This window comes from Myotis myotis, unplaced genomic scaffold (genome assembly GCF_014108235.1).
Source record: "Myotis myotis isolate mMyoMyo1 unplaced genomic scaffold, mMyoMyo1.p scaffold_m19_p_7, whole genome shotgun sequence".
Taxonomy (NCBI): Eukaryota; Metazoa; Chordata; class Mammalia; order Chiroptera; family Vespertilionidae; genus Myotis; species Myotis myotis.
In genome coordinates this window covers 66426312-66447163 of record NW_023416379.1, presented here as the reverse complement: position 1 = coordinate 66447163, position 20852 = coordinate 66426312, and the positions used below count along the sequence as shown (strand labels likewise).

The window sequence follows — 20852 nt, the reverse complement described above, 5'->3', positions numbered from 1 at the left end:
AATGGCCTCGACTACGGGGCATGACGATATTCCCGAACCAGTACACAAAGCTTTTTCCTTCAAATGCATTTTTATTATGGTAAAACATACATAAACTCTGCCATTTAAGCACTTTAAAAAGTACAGTTCAGTGCCATTAAGTGCAGTCACATTGTTGTACAACCATCACCACCGGCCACCTCTTCATTCACTTTTAACACACAGGCTGCAGCCGCCACTTCCTTCTTTCCATTGACTTTGTTTTAGTAACATACTGAGCTTCATGCACCACAAAGCTTTCTGTGGGGTCCACTCAAGAAACTGGGATGGATGAGGAAAATCACTGAATGACCCTCCCCAGGCTGCCCAAGTCCTGTGCTTGTGGTCACGGACGTTATGAGGCCAGGATTCACTTCATCGCCCCCCTCCCGCCCTCTTGAGCATCAATCACCGACAAGTGACCATAGCAGCACCCACATCTCCGCACAGAAATGCAACAACCGAGTCCCTAAAAGAGAGCTGTCGAGAGCCAGCGTGGATCTCCCGCAGCTTCCTTTCCACAAAGTGCGTGGGGCAGGGACCGGCTCTTTAGCCGGGACCACAGGGAGCAGGTGAAGAAAAGAGAAGATCGAGGACAATATGAGAAATGCAGCCCAAGTGTCAGCACTCCCCCTTCCTGCCCTCCTCTGGTTCCTTGTTCTGCAGCATCAACCGCCCCGCCTGTACGCTAGTTCCCTTAATCCCGCAGCCGGGCCGGACCCTGCGGCCTCGCGCTTTTTATTGACGCAAACCTCCAATTCTCGCGGGAACTCGGGAGCGGGAGCCGCAGAGGGCGGACAAACCTCTGGAAATCTCGGTTGGCCTTGGAGCTGAAGCCGCGGTAGAGGGGCTTACAAGGAGGAGGAGGGGCGGGGCGCAAGGCTGGGGGGCGGGGCCTAGGCTTAGAAAGGGGAGGGGACTGGTGGGAGGGGCCGGCGAGCGAAGGCGGGGGGCGGGGCCGCGGGGCCCGGGACCTGTTGATCGCAGGTAGCGCCGACTGGTCCGGGCTCCCTCGGGACTGAGGCGAGTGCGCATGCTCCCGGGCCTCGTCGGGCCAGTAGCCGAGCGGCGGTGACGAACCGGCTCCTCTCCTGCGGTGGTTGCGGTGGCTGCGATGGCGATGTGAGGGGGCCGAGGCGGGATGGTGCTGACCCGGGAAGGGCCGTATTCTTCCAGTAGGACTACGAGCTCCTCCGTCCGACAGGCGGTGGAGGTGGCCGCGCCGGGCGAGAGGTAAGCCCCTCACTGTCTCCTCCGTCTCCCCTGGCTCCCGGCACCCTCGACCCCTCCCCCCGCCCCTCTTTCCCACGGGCCGGGCAGGAAACGGCCTCCTTCTCGCTGTCCCCTCGTCCGCTCCGGCCCCTCGCTCGGCGGCTCCCGGTCTGAGCCGGGTCCCGGGTCCCGGGCCCGCTGAAGGTCGGTGGGGACGGCGGTGCCGAGTGCGCTCGGGGGTGCCGAGGGGTCGCGGCGCGCCGCCCGCCGGGGTCCCCCTGCCGCCCCTGATCTCAGGCGTCCCTCGGCCCACTTTGCCTGAACCTCACTGGTGCGGTTACCCGGACCGAGCTGGCCCGCCGCCCTCTGCTCCATCCTGGCTCCTCCGCCTCGTTTGGACCCTCCTTGCCGGGCTCTGCCCTTCCATCCCCGCCTCCCACGTGCCTTTCCGCCTCGGTGGTGGGTCCCCGGGTGTGAGGGAGGCAGGGGATCCTCTCGCTCCCCTCGGTGGCTTCTCTCTCGCTGTGCATCCCCGGCCGGGCTCTCCCTCGACGTTCATGGCTCTCGCGGACCGGGTTTCCCACTCGGGCGCCTCTGTCATTCCTTCCTTGGCCGCCTTTTATTCTCACCTGCCTCCTCTGGGTACTTCGCCTTCCTTGTCTTTTGTTAGTTTCCGGCGGTGCGTCCTGCTGTCGCATCGCTGGAGCCGACTCCGCGCCCACCGCTCCTTCGGAGGCCCTCGCTCCCTCCATCCTTGGCTCCCCGGGTACCAGCTTCGGCGCCGTCCGCCTCCTGGCCCCTGGCCTTCCGCCTTTTCCCGTCCGGATCCCGTGTCTAGTCTCTAGTCTTGATTCCCCCCTAACCCCCCTAGAATTTTTTTTTTTTCCTATTTGCTTAGGTCGAGTCTCTTAACTTTAATCCATTTAACTTTGTATTAACTCAGCAGTTGAGGTCTCTTCTGCTTTCTACCTAAGCTACTAGGTGTCCACTCAACAGTTTTAGTTCAGCTTTCAGTGTAATAACATCTCTTCTTTCTTCCCTGATTGGAAATATCACCGAAAGAGTGCCAAGTGGCGATAACCTGTTACACGTACTGATTGAGGTTTTGGTTTTTTAAGAATTATGTTCACCTGACATACTAGGAGGAGCAACTTGAGTACTGATGTGATGAAATGATAAAGGATGAAGATTTGTTAAAAGGCTGAGCTGCAAACATAAGGTCAAAATTTGGAAGTGTTATTGTCCTCCGGGAAATGGAGTTGTCCCAGAACAAATCTTAAGTGAAATTTAGCAAAGTTTATTGTATAAAAATTAGGTGTCAGATTTCACACATTTGCTATTTCAATTGATTGCATCATTTTCCTGATGGTCTCTATTCCCTTTAGGAATTGCGGACGATTCCTACTAAAGAATAGAATTAGTGTGCTTTACTGAAGGAGAAATAGGCGAGAACACAAGTATTACAATTTTTAATTGAGCAAAAGAGCTTTCTAAACAGTTTTGGAAAAATTTTCCCCATCTCCCTGTGATCAAGATTTGGCTTACATAAAACTTGTCTCTATATAAATCATGATAATAGTATCTTATTTTGAAGGCATCTGCTGACGTAGTTGCTTTTAGTTAAGTTTGCCTTTATCCCAGAGTTTAAGATGAACTTAATTATGTATTTCTTCCTGGAATCTCATGGGTGTCCACAAACAGTAAATTCTTCCCCGTGTTGTCTATGTCAGGTAGGAATTAAATTTTTCGGTTTCTGTTGTACAAAGGGAAACACAAGAAGTGTAGTTCAAAACAAGTTCAAGACAAGAAGTGTAGTTCCTTACTCGAAGTTATAGTAAAGGTAAAGGTAGAGAGAGATACAGTTTAGGATCTGATGCCATTAAGCCACACCCCTTTTTGTAAGAACCGGCGTTATTGTGTGTGTGGTACAAGGTGATGCACTCCTCAGTTTTTAAGTTTTTTTTTTTTAAATGATTTTTCCAGTGCAAATAGATAACTGCTGCTACCGAAGAAAGCTTTCCTGCCTTTCAAAGGCAAGTCTTTTATTTTTATATAGCTATTTATTAAAAAAAATAAATGCTTACAAATTCTTGTTGGTATTTTTTAATGAGTTGATTCTGTGCTCTTAGAATTAAGGATTAATGGTTGATAGCAGGTACAGGACTAGAAGTCAGAAGATCTAAACACTGATGACTCAATGACATTAGTTTATAGAAGCCACTTAACCTCTATGACTTGGTGTCTCTACCTGTAATATGTGGAGGGAAAAGTAACCACCCAGTAATCTTTCAGTAGCAGACTAAGCCTTAATTATTTATAAATATGCTTAGGGCCACCACAGACAAAAATTGCTACATAAGTACTTAATTTTATCTCTTTTAGACTATGTAGTAGTGTGTAAATGAAAGCTTAAATCCCAAATACTGAGATTTAGATTTTTTTTTTAATTTCAGATTTCTGTGAAAAGCCTAGTAGAATGCTGTGAACTATGGACTTGCTTAGATTAATGTTCATATACAACAAAACAAACATTGCAGCATTCACTGTATAGAACAGCTATGCCCTTTGTTCGCCAGGATTTGACACTGAAGATGTAAGAGTTGTACCTTTGGTTACCTACAATATTTCTCTTATCTTATATTTTAGCTTTGTTTACTGTAGATAATAGACCCTTGAGAATGGGGATTATTTAGTGGATAGAAAGGGCAAGGATTTCCTTTGCTTTAACTCTAGGTACTGAGGAGAAACTGCTTCACAGTGAGTTTTGTGATGTGTACGTGTGCATTAAAGAAATGGGTGGAAGATGGGAGCATATAGATCTGGAGTAGTGGTTTCTTTTCCCCCCTGAGTTGTTTGTCAGGAAGAAGGTATAGAAATGAGTAAGAATAAGAAGCAGAGTGGTGATAAAGAAGAAAGCATTCTTAATGGACTCAATGGCTTTTCAGAAAAGTTATGAAGCACAGGTTGTTAATCAGGTCTAGATTTTTCAGAAGGAATAGAGTGAAACAACTCCACAGGGGTTTTAAATTTTATTTTTAAAGATTACTGTTTTTTAACAGGTAAATACATATTTACCAATGATGTGCTAAATTTAATAAGAATTTGCCCCTTTTTTCTTAATGGGAATGTAAAGGTGTCAGGTATATACCATTAAGAGATATCTCCTACTTGAATAACCCCCTTAGGTGGTTTTTGTTTTGATGAAATTAATTTTTATGAACTACGTGTCTCTCAACCAGGAGAGTACTCTGAGAAAATATTTCCTTTTATGGGATTAGGTCTCTTTGACCATCTATAATATACAAAGTATTTCTCAATTATGTTATTATATAGAGTTCTGATATTGATAGTATTATGTTCCATTGTTTTATTAATTTTCCTTTTGCTGTAGTTCTCAATGTATTCTGACCTAGAAGTATTCCCTTATTGAGATACCCTTGAAGTTGCCTTAAAGGATGCAGCTGCTTCATTCATAATTGTTTTTTTAGAGTAGTGTTATCTCTGACACCTGCTCTTTGATGTCTCCAAGTTGCCAGTAAGTTATTGGCTTCAATTGGAAATATGTACTACTGCTAGTCGTAAATGTCTAAGCAGCAAAGTGAGGGCGTATAGGTAATCACAATTTAAGACCTTGGAAGCCTTTGACATTATTTTTGTCTTTTGGAATTGAAAAACCCAGATTTTAAAACCACTCTCATTCTTACTCAGATCCACTTTAAGACTAAAAATTAGTTACTTTCCTCAGGCAGATAAGATTAGACTGTAGACTGTCACCAGTCCTCTTCTGTAATCTTACGACTATTTTATATTAAAGTATGATAATTATATAATGTAATTCTTGTCGAGGCCCCAGTTTGATAAAGAAGTTCTGAAATTGTCCTTCAGGCAGGGGGAACTAGAGAAATGTCAATAAGGAATGAAATAGAAATATTGTTTGAATTAGAAAGTTGAAATATTCACTGTCTTGGTTTTTGTTGTTTTGTTTCTAAGATCTTAATTGGAGGCCAGTTCTTCTCCCTTTAAAGTCCTATGGCCTATAAATGAAAATATTTTCAAACCATGCAATTGAAACTTATAATAATGGCCTGTTTAGTTGAGTTGCATTATTTTGAATAGACATTTTCTTGAATGAAATCATATTTAAAAATTGGTATAAAATAAAACATGTCAGCAATTTATTGAGCACCAAGTGCCATACTTAGTGCTTTGTTTGAATATGTATATATATAATCTTTTTAAGCCTTAACCTTTTGACCTAGCAATGATAAATATTTCTTTTTGAGAAAATTTAGGCTTAGAGTCTGAATTAGAATTTAGGTCTGTCTGATACCAAAGTTAAATGTAGACTAAAGAAAGCATAGACAGTTAAGAAAACATTGTTTCTTAGAATATTTTTCAGAAAGAGAATTGTAATTTATTCTCCTTCTGAGCTTTTTTCTTTGTTGAGATAACTAATAACACTAAATATTTTAAGGAATGCTGGGCAGATCCCCGAACTAGGTAGTAGATGATGACTGTAGCTCTTTCTGAATTTCTCTTTATGTTAAAAGGAGTAACTAGTTTTTGGTACTTTGGGCTATCCTGTTTTTGTTTTTTAAGGCATATAATAACATGATATATTCAAAGGCACTCTGTCTTATGTTACTGGCAGGTTTGTTTTATGGCATAGATGTATCCCTGAAAAATGTATATGAATTGCTTTTGATAAATTAAATCCTGTTTTCCATATAATGTCAGAGGTGGCTTTCATAAAGTGCCCCATAATAAACAAAGTTTTTTCTCTTTGCTTCATTCTCATGTACTAAGTCAACCATGGAAATGCTCTCAAAAGTTCCTAACATTTTTTTTACATTATGTTTAAAAATAATTTTATATGGATTTTCTATTATATTAGCACAGTTATTCAAAATGAATAGCGTTCTGTTTTGAGAGTTGCCTCCCACATGCCCCCAACCTCTACCAGGGTAAAGGATGCAGCCCGTAACCTAGGTATGTGCCCTGATCAAGACCTTTAGGTGTGCTGGATGACACTCCAGCCAACTAAGCCACACAGGCCAGGGCAAGAACAATGCCTTTAAAACTACAGATATGGTGTTTGTGGGATGTGGGAAATTGGAAGATTTCATACTTAGGGAATAATGTTAATTAAATGGAAAATTGACTGTAGTAGTTTATCAAGTGCAAATGTTTCTTCATTGTTGCATTCTGATTTCAGTTTTTGTTTTATTATGGGTATATTTATCTTATGGCTTGATGACCATTGAATCTGTTTGCTATAACAATTCAGGTGTAGGCTTTAGAAATATGCAAATTTAAATATAAACTGTGGAGTTTTATACATTTGAGATTTTTGTTGTTTTTCATTATTTCCTAAATGTGACTTTGGATAAATTATGTAAACATTCTGATCCTTAGTTTGCTCACCTATAACATGGAGTAATAACGACTCTTTTGGATTTTTATGATAATTAAATAAAATAACATAGTTAAAGTTACTGGTGTAAGAGTAGGTGCTCCAAAAAGTTCTAAATGTCTGTTCTGTTTGGTTTCTATTTTATATTGTTATTTGACCTGTATTTGGTATCGAAAGGGAAACAGAGGTTTTTAAAAAGTTTGTTTATCAAGTTATTCTCTTTGTCTTTCCTTTGAAGATCTCCCTTTTCTCCTTTCCCCAAAAGAGAAGGATTTTATCTTCTTAAATATCTCTATAATTTCTGCAGTATAACATAAGACTGGCCCTTAGGAGTTCATCTTGATGTCTAAGGAGTGGGAGCAAAAGTTTCTAGACCAGTGACTTTCTGTGCCCCCTCTACTGTAATGATTCTGATAAACTCATCTTCACTGTGAATCACTTTTTAAAATGAAATGTCACTGATGAAAGTGTGTGTGCATGTAAATAACTGTAAAGGCAAAAAAAGGCTAGAGCCATCTGAATGGTGGTGATTTTCAGAGTCAGACAAGTAACAGGTGGCTTGGCCATTTTAAAGCAGGATATAATCCAGTGACTTAGCATATTTAACCTTTACAAGAGGGAACTATGCAGGGTGTTAGGGCCTTAGCCAATCAAAGAGGCAACTGCATCAAAAAATAGGACAGATATTTAGACTGAACCAACCATGAAGATTTAAACAATTTAGGTGGCCAGAATTACACCAGATAACAGGTTTAAATGCAAGACTAATCCACATGTCATTGGCTGATTATTCTCAATTCATAACTGTATGTAACTTATGCTTTTTGATGTGATGATTAAGGTTTAAAATAACAGTTATGGAAGGTGGTAGTCTACATCTTTATGATGAAAAGAAGAAAATATCTGCAAAAGAGTGCACGTGGTCTTTATTCTAACACTAGGGGCCCAGTGCACAAATTCATGCACCTTAAAAGGAACTGTGGGCCACAAGGCTGCGGTGGACACAGGGATGAGTCTTAGCCCATCCTCCATGCGACACCCTGTCCCCTGTCTGCCGGCAGCCCCACTCCCGCCGCCATTGCTCCCACACACTGATGACACCGTTCCCACTCGCACCCTCTGACGATGTGGAGCTATTGGGGCTGCCACCAGCAGCAGGTGCGAGTAGGGTTGGCACCGTCAGCAGATGCGAGTGGTGACTGCTGCTGCCATGATTACCCCTCAGGAGCAGGGAGAGGTGGAGAAGCCTCCAGGGGCGATTGGGGCTGGCAGCCGCCGCTCTCACCACTGACTGCACTGAGCAATCCAGACCGGCGCTGCGCCGGCAGCAGGTGCAAGCGCAGGACAGGACTGTGGCGTGTGAGAGCAAAGAATTTTCAGTAACCACCAGAGGCTTGCCCCGAGACAGCGACCAGCACCTTGCCTTGGTCTGGCATCCTCGCTCACTTCTCCATCATCCTGCCTCGGCTGATGCCCGCCATGTTCCGTGCATGCCCCCTCGTGGTCAGTGCACATCATAGTGACCAGTTGTTCAGTTGTTCCTTCGTTCAGTCTATTTGCATATTAGGGTTTTATATATAGACTAGAGACCTGTTGCATGAAAATTCGTGCACTGGGGGCAATCCCTCAGTCCGACCTGCCCCCTCTCACAGTCTGGGAGCCCCTGAGGAGCAGGCCTAAGCTGCAGTCTGGCCTCCCTCTGTGGGAGGTGACCGGGCCGATCAGGGGAAGGCATCGCCCCTATCAACCCACTGCTGCTGCCACTGCCGGCTGCTGTGGTTGCCAGCCCTCCTCGGCCCTCACAGCTGCTGCAGCTTTGTCTAAAAGAACATCTGGAAGACATCTGGTCTATCCAGTCTACTTAGCATATTACCCTTTTATTAGTATAGATTTTTAGTACCTAAAATAATTATACCAAGGGTAAAAGATTTCATTTTTAACTTAAGCAATAAATATTTGGAGTTTGGGAAAAACTATAGCATATCTAGGCAACATTTTTGTCAAAATATTTTAGGTAATTCAACATATGTGTGATTGTGTGTATGAGCACACACAATCACACATTTCATTCAGAAATGATTTTAGAAATCATTTCTCTACCCAGGGAGTCATTTAAAAATTGTGAGTTTTACATCTTAAAAATTAATAGATTTATAATGTTTTGGGTATACATGAAGATTTTTTCTGAACCACTAAACTGAAGAAAGTAGTCTTCTATTTATTATTGTGCTTTAAAGTATATACAAGTGGATCCTTAACAAAGTTATAATAGTTAATACTGATATCAGTGAAACTGTGAATGAAAACAAAATCTCTAAAACTTATTCCTAAACCTTAGAGGATATAGATCTTTTAGATATTGAGAATATTAAGTAACTAACAAGGCATAGGTTTCCTTAAAGTGGACTGTTTTATGTTTACTATTTTGTTTGAGATGTTATTTTTCCTTTTTCAGAGGAGGAACAATATATTTTTAACAAGAATCAGTAACTGGAAGTACAAGATTTGTTATTTAATAATGTTAAAATGAAGCTTTGATCAGTAGAGGTAAGAATATGGTATTTCTTTTGCATTTAATTCATAATAGATCAGATTATATGTCAAATTTCCACGAAGAACTATTACAAGAACTGTGAAGGGTCTAAGATTTTATCCCACTTGCAAGCTAGCAAGTTAGCCTGCCACCTGTGCTGTGGATGTGGTTAAAAGACATGGGACTCCTGGATCAAGGAGGATAGTTTATACCCACAGCAATAGCAGTAGCTAGAGTACCAGGCTACACCTGTATATGAGTAGGTGGTGTTATAGTAGAGGAACCCTGAGCTAAGGGTACCTAAATCTTTTATTTTGGACAATAATCTTGCCTTACTTATGCCACTGTTACTTGGGACAGTAAACATATCTGCCCTGTGTTCCAGAATGAAATGCTATCTCTGATTTCCTAAGATTTTGCTAAACACATCCTTGAAAAATAGCCTGGAACACTAGGTAGTCATTGTCTCTGCTTGCAAGACATACAGAAACACAAGACTCTGGAGAATTGTCTTTTAATACTTCCTTCTCTGAATTTTTTTTTTTATAAAGCATATATTACTGTTAAAGATAATTGTAGCAGTGCTTTTTTGAAATAGTGAAAAGATGGAAACCACTGAAATACCCAATAATAGGAGATTGTTTCATTTATAACATTCACAGTGTAATAGTTAACAATTAAAAATAATGTTACAAAACTACATTTATTGACATAGATGTTCATCAAAAAAATTAAGTGAGCCCTGGCAAATGTGGCTCAGTTAGTTGGAGCATTGTCCTGTACAGCAAAAGGTCATGGGTTTGATTCCCTCCTGGTCAGGACACTTACCCAGGTCTGGGGTTCGATCACCACAAGTGCACACGGGAGGCAACTGATCAGTGTTTCTCTCTCACATTGATGCTTCTCTCTTTCTCTCTCTCTCCCCCTCTCCCTTCCTCTATCTAAAATCAGTAAAAACATATCCTAAGGTGAGGATTAACAACAACAAAAATTAAGTGAAATAAACTGGTTATGAAATATACATGTGGTTTGATGCCACTTTTATAGAAATTGTACAAATGCACATACATATGAAGAACATATACCAAAGTATGTATTTTAATGAATAGAATTGTGAATGTTTTCTTTTTTGCTTATCTGTATTATTTTAACATTTTTGAAGATTAATACTTTCAGGCTTTTATGAGGAGGAAATTTTTTTAAAATTTAAAGATGAATAGTCATTTAAGAATTTTACCTAACAGAGAAAAACCTTCATGAATATATATGGGGATTAAAGGATGTTAACTTTGGAGTTGCCTTTATGTGCAATGTAGAACTAGGAGAGGATAATTAAGTAGTTTAATTTTTCCTTAATAAGTTTACTATTTTATTTATGATAGATAAAGTCAAAAGTTACTTTTAGTAATTTGGTGTATTATTTATTATCACATGCCACGAAGGGAAACAAATCTTAGAAAAAGCATTCTAACAGGACATATCTTAAATTATATTATAGAGTGATATTTTAGTAAATATTAGTAAGTATTCTTAGTAATATAGATTCTGGTGCTATTTTGTTGAGTTAGTCTAAGTTAGATACACTGAACTAATTTGCTTCACTTTTCTTTTTTGCCTATATATGATACTCAAATATGTTTAAATAGTAGTGTTTTTGTAAGTTAGCATTTTTGTTGTTGAGCTTCTCATTATTTTTTCCCCCTTCTTTAGCAAAGGTGGTGTTACCAGATTTGTCTTCTGAATATAAATTAAAAATGACTGAAGTTCAAGCAATGGTAGAATTCTCCGTGGAGCTAAACAAGTTCTACAATGTGGATTTATTTCAGAGAGGGTGTGTATTTTAATGTGAAAACTATATTTTGTATAAGATAATATGTACAGTTTTCATTTATATTTAATTACACACTTTTGTTCCAGTATGTGTGTGTGTGTGTATATATATATATATATATATATATATATATATATATGGAAAACAGTGAGGTATATTCAAGTAATTATTTTCTCAGAGAAATTTATTTTTAAATACTTGTTTGAGAATTATCCACATGGATATAATGATAATACTGGATATATTTAACATGTGTTTATATATTTGTACCAATAATTGATAGAACTTTAATGAAAATGTATAAAATCTCATTTCTTCTCTTTAAAAGCTTATAGTATACAGGGAAAATAAAATATATATACGAAACACCAAAGAAGGAACACAAAATGATGAATGTTCAATAAGTGTATGTAGAAAGTGCTCTAGGAAAAAATAGAAAAGAAATATCTTTCTAGGTTATATATTAGGAAAATCATTATGGAAGAATAAGATCAAAGTATGAATAAGACTTGGATAAGCAAAGGATAAACTTATCCTATAATATCAGTCTCTCATCATATTTATTATTGGTAAAAAAAAAAATTTAGATCTGTGGATCTACAGAGAGAGCAGCATGAATCAAGTCTTGGAACTGGGAATTAATATGTTATTTCAAAAAATATTTAGGAGATTGGATATTCTCTAGAAGAAAAGATAGTAAAAAAAGGAGAGGTATGTTTGTGAAAGTCTTTTAATGTCTGGGGAAGAGTTGAGACTAGGGACTAGGATAGCTATTGATGGTTTCTAAGTAAGAATGAATTATCACTATTATTACAATAAGGACTTACTAACTTGATGAAGATTGTGATATATTAGATTGATGGTTGGTTGTGTATAAGAAATAGAAGCAGATGGAACAGTTTAGAGGTGCTTGCACTTACTCAAGATATATACCCAAAGGTCTGTACTAAGATAAGAATGGTAGTAGTGCAGCTATGACTAACAGGAGTAGAATGAGAGAAACCTTCTGTTGTTTTTTTGTTTGTTTGTTTTTGCTTGGCTTGACGTTGCCATTTTGTTGAAAATATAAAATAATTGTGCTCTGCTATGCTTCACATGATCTCTCATCCCTCAGTAGGACAGCCGAGGTTGCTTCTCATGACAGAGGCAGGAGTGCAAGAAACAGCAGAGGATGCCAAGGCACCTTGAATAGGCCTACTTGTTACTTCCACTGCATTCTATTGGCTAAGCAAGTTATAAGACCAGACAAGGTGTCTAAGCTAGTGGTTCTTTGGCCAATAAAATTTAAAACTTATTGGTATCTATATTTTTCTTTCTTTTTTTCTTTTTCTTTTTCCTTTCCTTTTTCTTGGGTATCTGTATTTTTATATAACCCACTAGAGGCCCGATGCACAAAACTTTGTGCACTCGGGCGGGAGGGGGCGTCCCTCAGCCCAGCCTGTGCCCTCTCGCAGTCTGGAACCCCTCGAGAGATAACGACCTGCTGGCTTAGGCCTGCTCCCGGGTGGCAGAGGGCTGGCCCAATTCCTAGGTGCAGCCCCTGGTCGGGCTCAGAGCAGGGCCGATTGGGGAGTTGGGGCGCCGCCCACTCATGCACAGAGCAGGGCGGATTGGGAGGTTGCGATGCCACCCTCAGTCACGCTCAGGGTAGGGCCGATTGGGGGGTTGGGGCACCGCCCCCTGTCACACTCAAGGCAGGGTCGATGAGGAGGTTGCGGCGCCACCCCCTGTCACGCACAGAGCAGGGCCAATCAGGGGGTTGGGGCGCTGCCCCCTGTCACGCACAGAGCAGGGCCCATCAGGGGGTTGAGGAGCTCCCCCCTGTCACTCACAGAGTAGGGCCGATAGGGGAGTTGGGGCACCGCCCCCTGTCACACACAGAGCAGGGCGGATCAGGGGGTTGGGGTGCTGCACCCTGTCACACTCAGGGCAGGGCCGATGGGTAGGTTATGGCTCTACCCCGTCACACACAGAGCAGGGCCCGTGGGGGGCGGTTGGGGCATCGCCCTCTATCACCCACAGAGCAGGGCCGATCAGGGTGTTGGGGCGCTGCCACTGTCACACTCAGGGCAGGGCCGATGGGGAGGTTATGGCTCTACCCCGTCACACACAGAGCAGGGCCCATGGGGGGTGTTGGGGCGCCGCACCCTGTCACACACAGAGCCACAGGGCGATCAGGGGGTTTGGGCGCTGCCCCCTGTCACGCTGATCCCGGTGCCGGGAGGCCTCGCGGCTCCGCTGATCCAGGTGCTGGGAGGCATATTACCCTTTTACTATATAGCATAGAGGCCTAGTGCACGGGTGGGGGCCGGCTGGTTTGCCCTGAAGGGTGTCCTGGATCAGGATGGGTGTCCCACTTGGGTGCCTGGCCAGTCTGGGTGAGGGGCTGAGGGCTGCTTTCAGGCTGGCGGGTGACTGAAGCTCCCAACCGCTCCTTTTTTTCTTTTTCTTTTTTATTCTGGGCCAGCTTTAGCTCTGAGGCTTGGCTCCAGCTCTGAGGCCTCGGCTGCTGAAAGCAGGTATCTGGTTTGTTTGGGTTCTATAATCGAAACAGTGTTTCAACTCCAGCTCTGAGATCCCAGCTGGCTGAAAGCAGGTTTCTGGAGTTTGTTTAAATTCTATATTTGTAACAACGTTTCAGACTGCAAGCTCAGAGGCCGGCAGTGGCAGGCGGGGAACGTTGGCTTCCTCCGTCACTGAAGCAAGCAAGCCTCATGTTCTCTTCAAGCTGCCTGGCTACCGGCCACCATCTTGACTGGCAGTTAATTTGCATATCTTGCTGATTAGCCAATGGGAAGGGTAGCGGAGGTACGGCTAATTACCATGTTTCTCTTTTATTACATAGGAATTCCATGAAACCTATACCCACAATTGTATTTTAAGGCATGACTATTCTCTAGATGTAGTCACTACTCCTGGGAGATCAGAATTCTGTGAGATCATGCCCTTAAATTCCCTAAAAACCCTCTTGTCAAACAAAATGTGTACTTAGACACTTCCTTAATTCCTTTAGAGATCTTAAGAAAGGGATTTATAGCCATACCCATGATTTGATCTTTGTCCATGGCTGCATTTTATTTTGAAAAATCTTTAGGGAATCAGTTTTATATTCCAACCCAGCAAGTCCTGGTCTCTCTTAGATTCTGCTTGTAAGATGATCACTTGTTTTTTTAGCTTATCTCTTTCTTGCAAAATCTTATATTTAGGTAAGAGCAGCCAGTGACATTTTTAGCATTCTGCCTGGAAATTAGCTTGCTAACGTACAAAATTTCTTAGGTACATTGTCTAAATTCTTCTAAGTTATTGCTGACATTATATTTACATAAGTTTCATCACTGCACAACATGGGTTACCATTTTTTAAGTCTTCTATGGTTTCCTCATTTTTCTTGCCTCTGTAACCCTGTTACTTTGGTCTCCAAGTCAGTGTCACATATTTTTAAGTTTTTGTTAGATACCAATTTCTGTATTAGTTATATATTGCCACAGTTATGCAGCTAACAACAAACACAAAGCCTCAGTGGCATCACAATAAACATTTATTTTTGCTTTAAGTCTATAAATTAGCTGAGTGGTTCGGCTGATCTGGGCTGGCTTGACTGATCTTTTCTGGGCTCACTCATGAATTCACATTCAGCTGGTAGGTTGGCTGGGTGCTAGTTGATGCAAAATGGCCTTACCGCCTCACCTGGATGGACTCAGTTATGTTCATGACCTCTCATATTCCAGCTTATTCTCATGGAAGAAACAGGTTTCCAAAGTGAAAGAAACTATATAAGAAGACCTTTTAAGACCTAGGCTTCGCATTAGCACACTGTCATTTCTGCCACATTGTATTGCCCACAACAAGTCATAAAGCCAGCCCAGATTTAAGGGGTTGAGAACTACACTCACTTTTTAATGGAAGTCACATTGCAAGAGATGTAGAAACAGGGATGGGTGAAAAAGTTGGAAACATTTTTAAAATCAACCTGTCACACACCTTAATTAATTTCTAGAGGCATTTTGGGGAATAAATAGTAGGATTTAATGACTGATTCCATGTAGAGAATGATACTGAGAGAAAACACTTAATATATATGAAGAGGTATGGATTTGCATGATATCTAGGATTACTTTGAAATAGCAGCAAAGGGAAAAAGTACTGTTAAATCAAATATGGCAAAAATTTTTAATTAATTGAAATAGACAGTGGGCATATCAGTTCATTGCTCGACTTTTTACAGATACAGAATTTGTAATGTGAGATTTAAAAGGTAACGCTGAAGTTTCGCCGAAACCGGTTTGGCTCAGTGGATAGAGCGTCGGCCTGCGGACTGAAAGGTCCCAGGTTCGATTCCGGTCAAGGGCATGTACCTTGGTTGCGGGCACATCCCCAGTGGGAGATGTGCGGGAGGCAGCTGGTCGATGTTTCTCTCTCATCGATGTTTCTAACTCTCTCTCTCCCTTCCTCTCTGTAAAAAATCAATAAAATATATTAAAAAAAAAAAAAAAAGGTGACGCTGAAGTTTTAAATCACATTGACTTAGACAATATTAGAAATACTGAGATAAGTAATGAAGTTGAAGAGGATGACTGATGTGGGACTGAAGAATAGTTCATTTTTGATATGTTGAGTTTGAAATGAGATACCTGTTAACGAATAAAAATTCAACAGTTGGCCCTGGCCGTCTTGGCTCAGTGGATAGAGCATTGGCCTGCGGACTGAGGGATCCCAGGTTCGATTCCGGCCAAGGGCACATGCCTGGGTTGCGGGCTCCATCCCCAGTCTGGGGTGTGGAGGAGGCAGCCAATCAATGATTCTCATCATTGATGTTTCTATCTCTCTCCTTCTCCCTTCCTCTCTGAAATCAATAAGGAAATATATATTAAAAAAATAAAAAAATTTCAACAGTTGGCTTTAATGAGTGATTTATGAATCAGGCAATATCCCATTTAGCAAATAGAGAGGAGCCCCAGAAGCTGTACAATATGGAAGATGCTTTTAGACAGAAACTAGTTATGACAAGAAAGTTCTTAGAAAAGAAAAGAAAGGATTGTTTCAGGTAAGGTTATCTTACAGGAAAGAAGGAGTCTTATCAGATTGCCTGAGCTTCCTTTGGTGGATGGAGAGGGCCTGCTTGACAGATTACCTCGTTGGTAGTGACCAGAAAATTCCATACTAACCAATTAAGATAACATTCCTAGAAAAGGTTGAAACTGCAGTTTGGTTAGGTATTAAGTCTAGGTTCTTTGTGATGGGTTTTAACATAACTATTTGGGCCTGTGGTTTCCTCTTTAACATATCCTAGTGGAGGTAGTTTTAAATAATTGGAGGTTTGGAACTGGGTATAAGGATTAAGTGAATTACCGTTCCCTTTTGTCAACCAGCATAAATATAGTATGTATAATTATTGCTTTTATTAATTTGCTATTCTACAGTCTGGTTCCCTATCAATTGAGGACTTTTGAAGAATATTGTTACTGATCTTTTAAAAATCTAATGATGAGAGGCTTACTGTTTTTAGATATAAGGCTTGATTTATTTGTAAGAGTATTTTCAAGGATATAATTTACTCTTTTTTTCTATTCTGATTTATCTTTTTTAAAAAATCTTTTACATCTTTTCTTTATGCTACTTGGAACCTTACTACTTCTACCATTTAAGCTAGTTAATTTCAAGCTTGTGTTTAGCTGTTATGTTAAATAACTCAGCTCTGGTAGATAAACATACATAAACTACCTAAATTTTTATTAGAAAATAAAAATATCTTTACTAGCTTATTTTCTGGTATATCAAATGATTACTTAGGATACTGAGATGAGAAACTTAAACTTTCAAGTAATTCCTATACAGTATTTTATTGTGATAATTTTAAAATAACATCAATAAATATCTTACTGAATAACATTGGAAATATAGCCCAATAAGGAGTAAATGGAAATGGAATGTGAGGAAACATTTCTTGTGCATGTTCCATTATGGTTCTTTTCCTGCTCTTTTAAATATTTTAGTGTTTAATTTGCCACCATTGTTGTTACATGATAAAGAACTGATTAAGCAGTAACTAAACTTTAGGCAAGTAGAAAGAGAACATGTTACATCTGAGATTTTTTTTTTTTTTTTTTTTTTTTTTTTTTTTTTTATTGCTTAAAGTATTACAAAGGGTATTACATATGTGTCCATTTTATCCCCCCGCCCTAGACAGTCCCCTAGCCTCCCCTATCCCCCAATGTCTTATGTCCACTGGTTATGCTTATATGCATGCATACAAGTCCTTTAGTTGATCTCTTACCCCCCTACCTCCTGCCCCCCAACCCTCCCCGGCCTTCCTGCTGCAGTTTGACAATCTGTTTGAGGCAGCTCTGCCTCTGTATCTATTATTGTTCAAAAGTTTATAATGGTCTCTATTATCCATGAATGAGTGAGATCATGTGGTATTTTTCCTTCATTGACTGGCTTATTTCACTTAGTGAGATTTTTTTTGAGGGGGTAGGTTTTTATAGTATGAAATCAGTTTTTAAAAACCATTTATAATTCTTTTTCTTTTCAAAATTGTGCATAAGAATAATTTATTCTTATCTTTAAAAAAATAAATAAATAAAGCAACGAAACTCTTAGGTACCTCATTAACTCCTCTGATTGCGATGGCATTCTCTCATTTGAGTAAGAAATACCATATATATTTCTTATGTTTTTCCCATTTATCTTTAAATATACTGATTTCCCTTTGGGTTTTATCCCACACTAATATTTGATCTGTGGATCTCATACTTTGTTTTCTACAAATAGTAAATGTTATGGGAGACTGATATTAGCAGACCAACTTTATTACTTTAGTATGTATAACTGTATAGAAATTGGGACATTGCATATTTTAAATGTTTTTTGAAATGGTTTATTTGTCTCTTTTGCTTAGTTTTTACCAGATTCGTGCATCTATGAAAATTCCACCAAGAGTTCCCCACAGGGTAGAAGCTAGTTTGTTTCATGCAACAGGTAAGCCAAGTAATATTTTAAACAAGGAATATTGTCAACTTAAAAAAAAAGGATATGAAACATTATATTAGCCAATGACTTTTCATAATTATTTTGTACAAATACAAGATACCAAAGAGCATCATTATACCTCTTATAAGAAATATATTTAAGACTTTTAGTCAAACAGACTTGCTTATAGGTTACTTGTTTCCCTCTTAGCTCTCTTACCATGAGCAAATGAAAAAAAGAAATGTATGTGAAATTTCCAGGGAGAAAAACATAAGTACTGAAATGTAATTTAAAAAATATACATTGAGCCCATTTTGGCTTAGTGGATAGAATGTCAGCCCACGAACTGAAGAGTCCCAGGTTCAATTCTGGTCAAGGGCATGTACCTTGCTTGCGTGTGGGAGGCAACCAGTTGATGTGCCTCTTTCACATGGATGTTTCTTTCTGTCTCTCCCCCTCCCTTCCACTACCTCTAAAAATCAATGGAAAAATATCCTTAGGTGAGGATTAACAAAAAAAGAAAAGAAAAATATACAGTGATTCCTGGCCCGTGTTCTCAATGGTTTAAGAGTGTCGGTCCAGTCAGGGGCACATGCCTGGGTTGCAGGTCACAGGTTCCATCCTGGCCCCCGGTTGGAGTGCATGTGGGAGGCAACCAATCCATCTGTCTCTCTCATGGTGATCTCTCACTTTCTCTCTCTCTCTCTTTCTCTGTCTCTGTCCGTCTCTCTCTTTTCCCACCTCCTCTCTCCCTTCTGCTCTTCTAAAAATCAATGGAAAAAATTACTTCCAATGAGGATTAACAAAAAAACAGTAACAACAAAAATATAGGGCAGTGATGGCGAACCTTTTGAGCTCGGTGTGTAGCATTTTGAAAAACCCTAACTTAACTCTGGAGCCGTGTCACATATAGAAATTTTTTGACATTTGCAACCATAGTAAAACAAAGAATTATGTTTTTGATATTTATTTTATATATTTAAATGCCATTTAACAAAGAAAAATCAACCAAAAAAATGAGTTCGCGTGTCAGAGGTTCGCCATCACTGATATAGGGTGTCTCAAAAAAATGTATACACACTTTAACGCTTGTTATCTTATTTAATTTTCACCTCTTTGCAGGTTTAACTGATTTGAAATAATGGGTGAAACTAGATTAAGCTTTGAACAAAGAAAGTTTATCCTAAAGTGCCACTAGACTTTTTTTACAGGGATACATAGAAGATAAAGTTTACGGTACAAAACTGGCAACAGTCGATGAATTGAGGGTACACAAATACTGAACAAAATGCTTCTTGATGTTTGAGATTCCATTTCTTTGAGTTATCAGCAGTGCCTGGACCAGAATGGCCATCAGTTTGAAAACAGGCATTAACAAAAAAATGTATGCATTTCTATAGATTCTTTTAAATTTTGAAAATGAACTATATGTTAATAAACACTGACTTTATCATCATTCAAAGTGTGTATACATTTTTGGGGGACTCCATATATATGAGTGTGGGCCAACACTCTAGTCACTAAGACAAACTGGACAGGGCTATAGTATACTATTTTATTCTTTGCAGTTAGAAAATGAAATAATAAACTTATTTATCTTATAACTGAAAGTTTGTAACCTTTGGTCTACTTCTTCCCATCCATACCCCCAGCCCATGGAAACCACCATTCTACTGTCAGTTTGCATAAAAAATGGATTTGTTTTATTTTGTTTTGTTTTCACATACCACACAGTGTTTGTCTTCTCTCTCTGACTTATTTTACTTTAAAGCATGCCCTCCAGGTTCTTCTATATTGTCACAAATGTCAGGATTTCCATCTTTCTAATGGGTGAATAATATTCCACCGTGTATATACTAGTACACCACATTTTCTTTACCTAGTCATCCACTGACAGACACTTAGGTTATTGTCCTATTTTGGTTATTGTGAATAATGCTGCAACGATCATCATGGGAGTGCAGATTTCTCTTTGAGATACAGATTTTGTTTCTTTCAAATATATAACCATGTGTGGGCTTGCTGAATTATATGGTAGTTCTATTTTTTGTTGTTGTTTATTCTCTATCCCCATCTTTCCCCTTTCCCACCTCAAAAAACAGGTTGTAACATTTTAAAAACCAGTTTCATAGAAAACATCTACCTAGGAACAGTTTCTGATAACATTCAGTTACAATACAGTATGATTTGGTTTCAGTTCAGTAATTTTCCACTAACAAATATTTTTTCTACCTGTTGCAATCCCCTCCTTTTTTTCCTTAAGACTACTAAGGCTCAGCAGAAATATTCATCTTCTACAGTAATAGAAGTGTAATATGCTAATTAGACCAGACAGCCAAACGAACTTCCGGACCAAGCCAGGGCTGTGAGGACCAAGGCAAGCCACCCTGGCTGCAAGGGCTGAGCCCCTTTCATGAATTTTGTGCACTGGGTCTCTAGTTAGATTATAAACATCCTTCTTTCTCCTAAAGTTACTACACATTTATAGAATTTATGATTCTATTAATGCTTTAAGGTTTTGATGCCACATTGTAGACAGCACTTAGTTATAGAGAATAGGAAAAAGCAAAACTAAAATAAGGGGGCATATGATAAATCTTTCACAATCTATTTTCTGAAACCTTTAAATGTCCAGTTAACCAGGATCATACACAGGTTTCACTCTTTATTATAGGTGTGTAGAAAGACCTAACTGTCTCATGCATTTTATTTATGTTGACTTCTACATTTTGACTCATCTAAATAAACACTGCAGGACTTATTTACAAGAGTACATACATTTTCTTGTTCAGAGAGATCTAAAGTGAATCTATGTAGGAAAACAATGATACTAAAAAAATTCTAACTTCAGGTCATATTAGGCTGAGACTTTCCAT

The 20852-nt window shown here is 39.8% G+C and overlaps 1 protein-coding gene across 34 annotated transcripts in view; it reads left to right on the top strand.

Annotated features, from left to right (window-relative positions):
* Window positions 1–968: 968 nt before the first annotated feature.
* FAM135A (family with sequence similarity 135 member A) overlaps window positions 969–20852 on the top strand; it is a 106643-nt gene continuing 86759 nt past the window's right edge. For 6 of the 34 annotated variants that reach the window (XR_004969011.1, XM_036318323.1, XM_036318348.1 and 3 more), the window contains exons 1-2: window positions 971–1251; window positions 17906–17985. Coding sequence is in view for 28 of the 34 variants with exons in the window: in XM_036318323.1 (XP_036174216.1) it covers window positions 1160–1251; window positions 17906–17985 (172 nt within the window). In the remaining 6 variants the exon portion in view is untranslated. Of the gene's footprint in view, window positions 1252–7868; window positions 8147–9098; window positions 9191–10886; window positions 11008–17903; window positions 17986–20852 lie in introns of those variants that run through there. The other 28 variants (XR_004969012.1, XM_036318327.1, XM_036318335.1 and 25 more) reach the window with 21 other exon arrangements.